The sequence below is a fragment of the Castor canadensis genome, chromosome 2 (genome assembly GCF_047511655.1).
Source record: "Castor canadensis chromosome 2, mCasCan1.hap1v2, whole genome shotgun sequence".
In the NCBI taxonomy this organism is placed as follows: Eukaryota; Metazoa; Chordata; class Mammalia; order Rodentia; family Castoridae; genus Castor; species Castor canadensis.
In genome coordinates, this window is record NC_133387.1 from 13,618,696 (window position 1) to 13,631,354 (window position 12,659).

General features: G+C 36.4%; 1 protein-coding gene across 1 annotated transcript; it reads left to right on the forward strand.

Annotated features, from left to right (window-relative positions):
* Positions 1-561: 561 nt before the first annotated feature.
* On the forward strand, positions 562-5,241 carry LOC109695541 (cationic trypsin-3-like). Its single transcript, XM_020178130.2, is given in 6 exon segments — positions 562-601; positions 2,716-2,849; positions 2,852-2,880; positions 3,630-3,883; positions 4,424-4,559; positions 5,091-5,241. Coding segments are annotated over 6 exon segments (744 nt in total).
* Positions 5,242-12,659: the final 7,418 nt, after the last annotated feature.

Genomic DNA, 12,659 nt, shown 5'->3' on the forward strand with positions numbered 1-12,659 from the left:
TTGAGATGAGGATAGCTATACAGGGCATTGACTCACATTGATTTCCTGTGCGTGGGTGTTCCCTTCTAGGTTAATTCTTTTTGATCTAACCTTTTCTCTATTACCTGTTCCCCTTTTCCTATTGGCCTCAGTTGCATTTAAGGTATCTGCTTTAGTTTCTCTGCATTAAGGGCAACAAATGCTAGCTAGTTTTTTAGGTGTCTTACCTATCCTCACCCCTCCCTTGTGTGCTCTCGCTTTTATCATGTGCTCATAGTCTAATCCCATTGTTGTGTTGGCATTAGATCAAGGGCAAACACATAATTTTTCTATAGAGAACAGTAACCACCAGGTGGGTTCGTTACTTCCATTCCCATAACCTTAAGAAAAAAAATTTAAATGTGGCCCTGAATTATCTTCCATCTGTCACAAAATTGAATTCTAAATTTAGACTGGTGAGTTTCCAGTGACATCATTTCTCTGGCAGCTGAGGCTATGATTTCAGGGACAGATCTGGAAGTATAAATAGCTGTGGAAGAAAAGCCTTCATCTTATTCCCTGGTCCAGATCCACAGAACAACCATGAAGATTCTCATCTTCCTTGCTTTCCTGGGAGCTGCTGGCGAGTCTTTCTAATGAATGAATCAGTAAGTGACAATAGACAATAGTGTAAGTACATTTGCACTTTGTGCTCTAGAAAAAAAACAATTGTTGAATATAAGCTTTGTGAACAAGGACAATAAAATGCCAAAACAACAGTATATGCATACATACGTATATATGTATATACACACATGTCTACACACACACACACACACATATATAGTGTATGTGTGTTTATAGATAATTGAAACTTCTCACTTGTCAGAGAAAGATCACAATACTGAAGAAAGATTTAGTGTACATGGCACAAAGAATTAGAACTTGTCTTGGACTTCCATATGACATCTGTGGATTAGGAAAGAAAGGAAAGAATACCCCATGAGAAAGAAATATTGATCTTGACCTCTCTAAGAATTTGGAGTTAACAGTGGAAAGCAATCTGTGCTCCTTGAGGCTCTGAAAGTCTAAGCCTGGATCTCCTGAATACTGAAGAGATGGGTATTTACCCAAGGGGTCCTAACACATGATAGATAGATAGATGATAAATAGGTAGATAGATAGATAGATAGATAAACAGATATTTTTGTTTGTGTTTGTTTATTTGCTTGCTTGAGATAGAGTCTTATTATAGCCCAGGCTGACCTTGAACTCATGATCTTATTGCCTCAGCCTCCTAAGTGCTGGGATTACAGGTGTGAACCTCTACACTAGCTCAAGTTACTTTATTTTTGATATATAAAAACTTAGGTTGGGCTGGTAGAGTGGCTCAAGTGGCAGATGACCTGCCTAGTAAATGTGAGTCCCTAAATTCAAACCCCAGTAGCACCAAACAAACAAACAAACAAACAAACAAAAACTTTGGCTGTGTTTTGTGACACCCTTAATAATAAAGCATCCATTGTTAAAACATATAGAAAAATGACTATTTCCAGTTTTATTCTATCAAGCTTTATATTACTAAAACTTAATACTAAAGTTTCCAAATTCAGAAGGCATAAGTACAATATATCTGTCTACATACCTGAAAACACATTTTCTAAAGTTATTTAAAAATATTGGAAAATTAAAACCCATAAAATATAATTACAGACTTTTGGAACTGCAAGAAATCTTGATATCAGTGGGCTCTACTTAGAAAGATAATTGGGATAAGGAGAATGGAGAGCAGAATGTTATAATGATAATCACAATAATGAAAGATCTAGGCTAGAATCAAAGAGAGAACTTAAAAAATAAATAAAAACTTCTCATGTCCTTCCACACTAGAATATTCTCAGATGGCTCCTAAAATTTTCTTCTTTGTTACCTTACAGAGATAACTATGCCATTCCAAAACCTCATCATCCACCATAAATATAAGCCAGCAAGATCTGCAAAGTTTCCTACTTATTTGAATGGCTATTGAGCAGGGTTTTGTGTACAAAGGACTTTTATGTCCTCAGGGAGTGGAAGTCAGGCATCTACAGTAGAAAGAACCTCTAATCTTTGTGAATATTGAGGTATGTAGGAGTGTGTGTGTGTGTGTGTGTGTGTATGTGTGACAAATACAAGAATACAATATATTATTCAAAATTAAACAATAAGTTAAATTATTAGACTCTTATTAACAATGACATAAGAGTAGGTGTTAGGGATAAAATAATACATTTTCAAATATAATACTTTAAAACCACCATTCCTGAATTGAGAGACAACAGAACATTGTGCTTTCTTTTCTTATTATTCTGAAAAAGTTGCATGGTAAAATAGAAATTCCATGATGAATCTGTTTAAGAGTGTTGCAGTTTCAATATGCATTGTCCCCCACAGACTCCTGTGTTATAACCTAGGTTCCCAGTTGGTGGCACTACTTGGGGAGGTTCTGAAAGCTTTAGGAGGTGGAGTCAAGCTGGACGAAGTATGTCACTGGGGGTCATTGGTTGTATCTTGTCCTGCGTCCTTTTCTGTCCCTGTCTGCTTCCTGACTGACATGTGTTGAACAGTTCTGCTATATCACATCTTTCCTAACATGATATAGCAGAACCTCCAAAACAGTGCACCAAAATAAATCCTCCCTTAGATTGCTTCTTTAAAGTATTTTGTCATAGTTACACAAACACAACTAATACCAAAAGTTCCCAACTTTTCTGATAGTTGCTCTACCCATTGATGATTATGATGACAAGATTGTTGGGGGCTACACTTGTCAGAAGAATCCCTTCCCCTACCGGTTGTCCCTGAATGTTGGCTACCACCTATATGGGGGATCCTTCATCAACAGCCAGTGGCGGTACATTCAGCAGCTCACTGCTGCAAATCGTAAGTGACCAATTTTCACAATCCTATGCTGTAAGGTCAATTAATCCTTTAGTCACACCAAAGGATAATCAGGGCAAACTACAGAATTATGCTTGATGAGTAAAACATTCAGATTCTAAAAATCTTAGTATTCCTTCAAGAAGTGGGACATTTAAATTGAGTTCACTAATATCTTCCTAATAATTGTACAAAATTCATGGAAGTTAAAGACTGGATAATGAAGTATCTCTAGAAATACTTTTAGAATATGAATCAGTACATAGTCCTAATAATTATAGTTGAAACATAGTAAAAGTACATATAGAGGTAATAAACCACATCATATTTCCGGCACAACATGAAAAATAAGTGTATTTTTTCTCTCCCTAAATATTCTTCTCTATCTCTGACTCCTAACTTATCTCCCTATGAAACTCAAGGATCCCAACCAGAGGAGAAACAGCTGGTGCTGACCATCTACACTAATCTCCATTTTACCTGCAACTCTTGTGTAGGAGTCATTGGTTCCCACTTCAATCACTTGCTATTCTAACAAGGTGGACTCTGAATCTGTACTACCAGTGACTGTTACCTAAGGAATTATCTACCCTGCAGCATGGGTGGTACTGCATCATAGTACCTTAAGTGCACAATTACCAGTGTGACTAAATGCTTAATGTTGCTTGTATTAATGCTCATGATTGGAAGTTTGGGGAAAAGGGAAGAAGATCAAGTAGGATACTTAAGAAACTTTTAATCCTTAAATCCAGCCAGCTACAGATACGTCTGGGAGAACACAACACTGATGTCACTGAGGGTAATGAGCAGTTTATCAATGCGGCCAAAATCATCAAACACCCCAAATACAACAAATTCACCTATGATAATGACATCATGCTGATTAAACTGAAGTCAACTGCCACAATCAACTCTCGAGTGTCTACTGTCTCCCTGCCAAAGTCATGTCCATTTGCTGGTACTCAGAGTCTCGTGTCTGGCTGGGACAACACTGTGAGCAGTGGCAGTAAGTGTCACCTGGAACACAAATAACCAAGTCTGAAAATTTTAGAGGTAAAAGGAACATTGAGGGTCAATTAGTTCAAATTCTCTCTCAAGGCAATGTTCATCAAGGACAGTTTTAGATGTCTGCAGTCTTAGAACACGCTAACTGAAGTGACACAGATTCTTTTGCTGAAATCATGTAGAAGATACAACAAAAATGAACTATTAAAAAGAAGACATGGTATGTAGCTGAAGTATGATTAGTGACCTTCAGAGAAATAGAAACAGAAGACATAAGTAGCACTGTCTGTGGGGTTCAGTACTGCCTGAAGTATATACCCACTTGAGTGTCTGCACTGAGGGCTGGAGACACTGATGCTAGTGTCAGAGAAAGAATGATTTTTTTTATTCAAACAACTTGGAGAATCTTCTCAAATAAAAAAAATGTCTCCCAAATTAGAGGTCATTGGCAAATTGGAAAACAGAGGTACTATGAAAGAGTGGGAAAGAAATTTCCAGAACACTGTGAGTAAGCTTGCATTTTCACTCTTGTACTCAACAGCCAAAAATCCTTCACTTCTTCAGTGTCTGGATGCTCCCGTCCTGTCTGACTCTTCATGCAAAACTTCCTACCCAGGCAAAATCACTAGCAACATGTTCTGCCTAGGCTTCCAGGCGGGTGGCAAGGATTCTTGCCAGGTAAGTTTATTCTTCCTAACTCAGCCTCCCTCATCTCCATGGTATTTGTGTTTTTCTGAAACACAGATGACTGTGAACTACACTCTCTTGGAGTGACTGTAAGAGGTGAGGAGTAGATTGGGGGTAAATTATAAATTGTCCCTATGATAATATTGACTGGAGTTAAGGTAAAACAATTCATAGACGATGGTGTGCAAACAAGACATGTAAGCACTCATCTCAGGAAATTTATTGTGGAATGTAACATTCATAAAAGGAGCAGAGCTTTTGGGATAGCATTAAATGTTTATAGTTCTCACCTTTTCTTGGTACTGTAGTCTTACTAATGAAAAAGAAGGGTATAATAAAGGAAGAAATAGAATAGGAATATAGTCACAAGTTGGAAGATTGGATTTCCAGGTATAAAGACAATACTTCATGAAGGACCAGTATCCTGTGGAAATGGCCCCAGGACAATGGAGGAACATTGTGGATCCCATTCTAGCATCCAGACACAATCCAACACTCTGATGTCTGTTTCCTTTTGCTCGGGGTGATTCTGGTGGCCCTGTGGTCTGCAATGGACAGCTGCAGGGCATTGTTTCCTGGGGCGATGTCTGTGCTCTGAACGGAAAACCAGGTGTCTACACAAAAGTGTGCAATTACCTGGACTGGATTCAGCAGACCATTGCTGCCAACTGATATATGTATTTCTTCATGATCCACACTCTAGTAGTCAACTATATCTTCTTTGTATGTCTGAAATCAGTGTCTAAATAAAAACATTATTTTCTGCCCCGCATCTGTCCAGGTATAGTCCTTGCTCAGTATTGGCAAACTTTCCCTTGAAACTTGCAGCTAAGTGAGAATGTGGACAGAGAATTGAACTATTTCATGGATACAGTTTGAAAAGCTGTTTATTATTTCATTCAAATATTTGTTGGTAGTTTATTAATATAACAGGAGTGTTTGTTGGAAACAGGGTCTTGCTATGTAGCCCAGCCTGAACTAAAACTTTCTATGTAGTCTACTTAGTAAATGATGAAGATAAGGAATAGATTTTTAAAAGGCAAGAATAATCTTCACTAGGGTAATCAGATATGATTATTGATGCATTGTCTACATAGCACTGAATAACCAGAAACAGCTTACATTACTAGATATAGGGCATTGAATAAAATAAATACAGTACACCTTCAATGGATAAAATGTAAGAATTCTATTCATTTATCTAATCACTAGTCATTCTAGTCATTTATCCAATCACTTTTTCATCAAACACTTATTGAAGGCCTATGATATTTTTTATTTTATTTCATGCACTAAAAACGTAGCAGTGAAAACTCTGTTAAGCAGACAGCAAATAAAACTGAATACTAGTCAGTGCAAATAATGGAAGAGCAAAGAACGTGGATGAAAGAAATGGGTGACTGGGAAGCATATATTTGCTTCTAACATGATCAAAGGAAAATATCAAAGACAAACCAAAAAACACTGAAGTTGAACATAAAGAACCAGGTGAAAGTGTCAGATGAGATCATTAAAATATATTTACTATAAATAATCCCGAATTCCAAATTGAAAACATGCAGAGAGGCATGATATCTTTGTAGCAAGTAAAAAGAAATGTAAAGACATAATGTTACAGTAATCAAATGTCAGATTTGTCTTATGCCCAAGGACACCAAAATTCTGCAGATAAAATTTGATAGAATTAGGTTTGCTGAAAGCTGATTCTGGAAATATGGAGATAAGGTAAGTCCAAAAAGCTCCATCTTAGGGGCTCAGGGGCACAAAAGGCCTTTATGAGAATGAAGAAGAGGAGCAGGGCAGAATATCTATGTGCAAAGTTGGATGTTTTGTCATCCAGGGCTGTGTTTCCTCTCTTTTCTCTGACCAATAATTAGCTCCTGTGGCTAATTACTGAGGAAGGATGTTGCAAAGGCCACCTGGGTTCTGTAAATCTTAAAACATAATTAAGAGTTATTATCCTAGCCTGCTAAGTGGGGCTCCTCTTCAGCCTAAGGACTAGGGAAAGGCAGAGAGATAAAAGGGAGGAAGGAAGGGAAGGCCAATATCAAAGATCCCCTATTATAAACCCTGGACCTTCTGGCCTTGGTTCATTCTCCAATCTTGAAGGATTCAGTTTGGCCAAGGTGACCAGTCTAGCTACTCCATGAAGAACTGGAGTGTACATAGCATTAAAGCAATAGAATTGTGCAGAACTTGTATTTTGAAAACATTTGTATTTTCTCTGGGTGGATGGTAAGTCAATACATGATCCAGGTGGGTCTTTTTCAATGACTAAAGCATAGAAATAAATGGACCCAGATACCTAAGCTTGAAAATAGAATTACTATTGTAAACAGTAAATCAGAACTGAAAATGAAGAAGATATTTTAAGCACATTATGTGGAAGATCCTCTCTTTTTCCAAATGGCTCAATTAGCATAGAATATTAAAGGAATATGTTTGGATCAGTGATAATAGACATTTTCTTACCTATACTTAAAGAGAGGCCGTGTCAACTATGCACAGATACCCATAGGAAGGGTTTTCTTCTAGCATCAGGAATAGTGCTAAGAACTTTATCTTCAAAACATGCCAAGCTGGAACCTCAGAGACTCTACCTAGTTTCTCCCTGCGTTGTCGGAATTCCCTATTATGAAGGTGCGTGGACCTTCATGGATCTATGTTCTCTTTTACATCAAGGATTTAGGAGAAGTGATGCCAGAGGAGGCATGATGTACTCCTCAAGCAGAGTTGGGTAGATAGGCTTTTTATTTTCCTAGCTTGAATATTGCAATAAATTTGGACTTCCTGTGAACAGTTACTTAGAAAAGTTGTTACAAAGGCCATTTTATGATCTGAATTCAGTAAATCTTTTAAAAGATGGGACAGTTAACATCTTAGCAATGTAGATGGGGCTTCTCTCCAACAAAAGGAAAATGACTTGGGGGAGATAATGAAAATTTCAAAGGTTCTCAAGTTATAATATAAAATATGAGATTAGGGACAACTGAATAATGACAAGATTCTTTTTATCTTCTATGCATAATTATGGTAAAAGATGAATTTATTTACCTCTTGCAGCTGGAAACTTGAGAAGATTACCCACAACAACCAACTTCATACTTACAACCTTTTATACCTAAAACACAATGAAGTATTACCTGCACTTAGAAACTTGGCTGATTGTGTAAATATACTGTTTTTAATAGAGTATATACTCTATTAATTTTATTCAACTTGACATTTTCCATAATGTAGTTGTGATTCTACCATTCACAAGCAATAAACTTCAATTGATAATCAATTCATTTAACAAAATGCTTCAATAAAACAAATGCATGCCTCTTTTCCCATGGAAATCTTCATTTCAGTATTTTAAATGCAAATAATTCTCACTTTTTTTATGGCAATTTAATCTACATTTTAAAAGACTTTGAAAAATATTCACTGACAATATTATTTTCACCTTTTGAAAATTGACATTTGAAGAATGTCAATCTTTTAGAAGGCTGCAAATGCAAAAGAAGTCTTTTATGTTATAGACACTCACTTTCTGACTAGCTCAGTCTGTTCACATTCAATTCGCTGTACCTAAGCTATATAATTTCCAGATGAATTGAGGAAATTATAGTTTTCAATGATCCCTTCCTTTTCCTTTTCTTTTTTTTACAAATCCCCATCTTCTACAAATTGAGTCAGCTTGTTTTCTGCTCCACAATTATTTGTCTCACCCTGCAGCAAAAATTCCTACAACAAAACTAACCTGGTAGTTATATTTGCCAAATGTATGTTTTAGGAGTTACCTCAACAGTGCATAGCGATTTCATGAATACAAAATTCTCATATGAAATATTAGTCATTTAAGACACCTTATTATTAATATGGATATGGATAGTGTCTAGTCCCAAATATCAATATGCCAAGGTTAAGAAACTCTGCCGATGACTAAGTTGCAACAAAATTTCAAAGAAAAGCAAAACAACCAGAAACAACCTCAAGAATGATCATTTGCTCAAGGAGAAATAACACCCTGGTGGCAATTTCAAATTTACTGCATAGATATAGAATCTGGTTACTGTATAGAGATAAGCGGTCACTTCTCATTGAAATTTATTCACTCTGGATATTTATGTACCTCTCCAAACACACATTTCTTATTTTTCCAGAATTCTATATACTCCTTGGAATCAGTCCTTTGTTTGACTGTGTTCTAACTGCTCCTCTTATTATGTTTATGGTGTCACAATTGAGGACATGGACTCAAAACTGAGAATTCTTGAGTTTGAATACTGTATTGACCATAATATTAATGGAATTTTTTTTGAAGTACTGGGACTTGAACTCAGAGCCTACACCTTGAGTCACTCCACAAGCCCTTTTTTATGAAGGATTTTTCTAGATAGGGTCTTGCAAACTATTTGCCCTGGCTGGCTTCGAACTGCAATCCTCCTCCTGATCTGTCCCCTGAGCTGCTAGCCACTGGCACCTGGCTCTTAAAACTTTTTGAAAAGATGTTTGATTTCTCTATGCCTCCCCCTTTTATATCTTAAATTGTGAACATTATATCACAACATTCATAGAGTTTTCTATTAAGAGACTAGGTTGACACTCTTGGGGATATACGCAAAAGACTGTTACTCAGAGGCACCTGCACATCCATGTTTACTGCGGCACTATTCACAATAGCCAAGTTATGGAAACAGCCAAGATGCCCCACCACTGACGAATGGATTAAGAAAATGTGGTATCTATACACAATGGAATTTTATGCAGCCATGAAGAAGAACGAAATGTTATCATTCGCTGGTAAATGGATGGAATTGGAGAACATCATTCTGAGTGAGGTTAGCCTGGCCCAAAAGACCAAAAATCGTATGTTCTCCCTCATATGTGGACATTAGATCAAGGGCAAACACAACAAGGGGATTGGACTATGAGCACATGATAAAAGTGAGAGCACACAAGGGAGGGGTGAGGATAGGTAAGACACCTAAAAAACTAGCTAGCATTTGTTGCCCTTAACGCAGAGAAACTAAAGCAGATACCTTAAAAGCAACTGAGGCCAATAGGAAAAGGGGAACAGGTACTAGAGAAAAGGTTAGATCAAAAAGAATTAACCTAGAAGGTAACACACACGCACAGGAAATCAATGTGAGTCAATGCCCTGTATAGCTATCCTTATCTCAACCAGCAAAAACCCTTGTTCCTTCCTATTATTGCTTATACTCTCTCTACAACAAAATTAGAAATAAGGGCACAATAGTTTCTGCTGGGTATTGGGGGGGGAGAGGGAGGGGGAGGAGTGGGTGGTAAGGGAGGGGGTGGGGCAGGGGGGAGAAATGAACCAAGCCTTGTATGCACATATGAATAATAAAAGAAAAATGAAAAAAAAAAAAAGAGACTAGGTTGATGCATGGACACCACTTCCAAAGAAAACACTATTACCTTCAGCTACATTACCATAAGTCATGAATTCTGCCTTACTTTGAAAAGAGTATAGACTCTGAAGCCACATTTCCTATTGGAATCTTGATTCTACCAGGTACTTGTGGTATAATTTGGTGTCTTAGTTTTCTTAATACCTTTGGTGCCTTAATTTTCTCCTCTGTAAAGTGGGGAATATCCATGTACGACGTAATTAGATGAATACATTAATACAGACACACTTCTTATAATGCAAACATCCCCCTGTATCCATGGAGGAAATGCATCAAGACTTCCATGAAACTGTATATAGTCCCAAATCCTATATAAAATGTTTTCCTTCACAAACATATTAAAAGGTTTAATTTGTTTAAGAGATTCACAACTACTACTACTGAAATAGATCAAATATTACAATTGATTACAGTAATATTTTGGGGGTATAAGACCTTGCTGCATTGCCAAGGGTAGCCTTGAATTTGGTGTGTAACTTCAGCAGGGTCCAAACAGGTGAACCCATTCCTGTCTCAGCCTCACAAGTGCAAAGATTACAGGCATTGGCCATTATGACAGGCATCAGTTGTTTAAAACTTAGGAATTGCTTATTCTAGAATTTTTCATTTAATAAATTTGGTCCCTAGTGAACTGTGGATAAATGAATATAGAAATAGTGAACATCTGCATATGGGGACCCCTCTATCTCTGATATATGGTAAGGGGTAGATAAATAAAATTTAATGCCATTATTTTACATTCCTCTTTCAATGTGTTATAATTTAAAGTCAGAAAAATTTCACTTTAATAGGTAAACAAGCTGTTTCTATAAATAATGAAAAGTAATATAGATAAACAAAATCCTAAGTATCCTAAGTAAAACATCGTGAAAAATCTCATGTTGATTACACACCAAGGTCCAGGGGTTAAGATAGTCCTGAAAACAAACATACACAGTTGAAAAACCAACTGCCTAAAATATTTTGTCTGGGAATCTGGAAACCCTTAGCTCTGTTCTGTGACCTTGTTCCAACTTATTTTCCCTTAATGTGCAACAGGTGTATTTGTTAATTCCATTCCCATAAACTTCTGGAAAAGTGAAAAAACATTTGTGTTTAAATTCAGTCCTGAAATATCTTTCACTATCACAAGATCAAATTCTAAATTTAGATTTGTAAACTCCTAGTAAAATTACTTTTCTGACACATGAGACCAGGAGTTTCAATGACAAATCTGCTAATATAAATACATGGGGAAGAAAATCCTTCATCCAGTCAAGATCCACTGAGCAACCATGAAGACCCTAATTTCCCTTGCTTCCCTAGGAATTGCTGATGAGTCTTGCTAATGAATGAATTATGTGTGATATGTAAGTTTTTACTTTGTACAATTTTATTGTTCAATATAGGCACTATATAGAGGAAGTTTAAAAATGTGGAAACATCAGCTGTATTATATATGTTTATAACTAATCAAATTTCACTTGACAGAGGAAGACCATGGCAACCAGGAGTGATTCAGAGTAGAGGGCATAAAGAAGCAGAACCTGTCATGCAGTTTCAAGTAGATTCTACAATTTAGGGGTAAAAATGTTGGGGGGAGGTTAGTCCACATAAAAGCAGTTGCCCTCTCTAAGAAATTAGAATTTAAAATTTGAGATTAATCTGTACTTCAAGAACAGGCAGTGAACATCAAAGCTGGAGTCTCTTGAATACTGAAGGAATTTTTTTTTCAAATTTAGCCTAGGTGTCCTAATAAGTATAGATATTTTATTTCTCATGGATATAACATAGGACTGTTTTGAGACAATGTCGCTAATGAAATTTCTCTAGTATAAAAGTCACATGTCATGTAATTGTGAGAAAAAGAGAAGGGGATATTTTTATTTTAATACTACTAAACTTTTACTACAAAAACTTTCCAATGTTGGACTGGTGTAAATTGAATGCATCTATGTGTGTGCACGGAAACTTCTTTCCTAAAAATTAAACTTTTGGCAAAATTGGGCTCATAAACTACAATTAGAGGCTTTTGGAGCTGTAAGAAATCTCAACAAATGAGTGGGCCATACTTCACAATGTTGCAAGCATTGACAAATGGTGAAAAGAAAATTGGAAAACAGGGAAAGTTTGAGGAGGGGAAGCTTACAACATTCCAGGAAATATTTTAATAAGAAGTCTAAGCTAGACCAAAAGAGAAAATGATGGAGTAAAAGTTCAAATTTCTTTCTCTTAGAAGACAGAATACATTTTCAAGTGGCTTCTATAGTTTTCTTTCTATAACTTTAAAGAGACAACTATTCCACACAAACCCTTTCAACCACAACAAACATACACCACCATACACCCGTAAGATTACTGCAAAGATTTCTCCTTGCTTGCATGAACATTCAACAGAGTTCTTTATAAAAAGGATTGTTTATATCCTCAGTAGTGTTGGTGGACAATTTATTTTCTAAAGAGTCTCTGATCTTTGTGAGTTTGTAAAACTGTGTGTGAGTTTGTGTGTGTCTGTGTGTGAATGATACATATGTATCATGATATATATTTATCAAATATGAAGGACACATTTTTAAAATGCATGCAACTGAGGCCAAATAGGAGAAGGGGAACAGGAACTAGAGAAAAGGTGAGATCAAAAAGAATTAACCTAGAAGGTAACACACACGCACAGGAAATCAATGTGAGTCA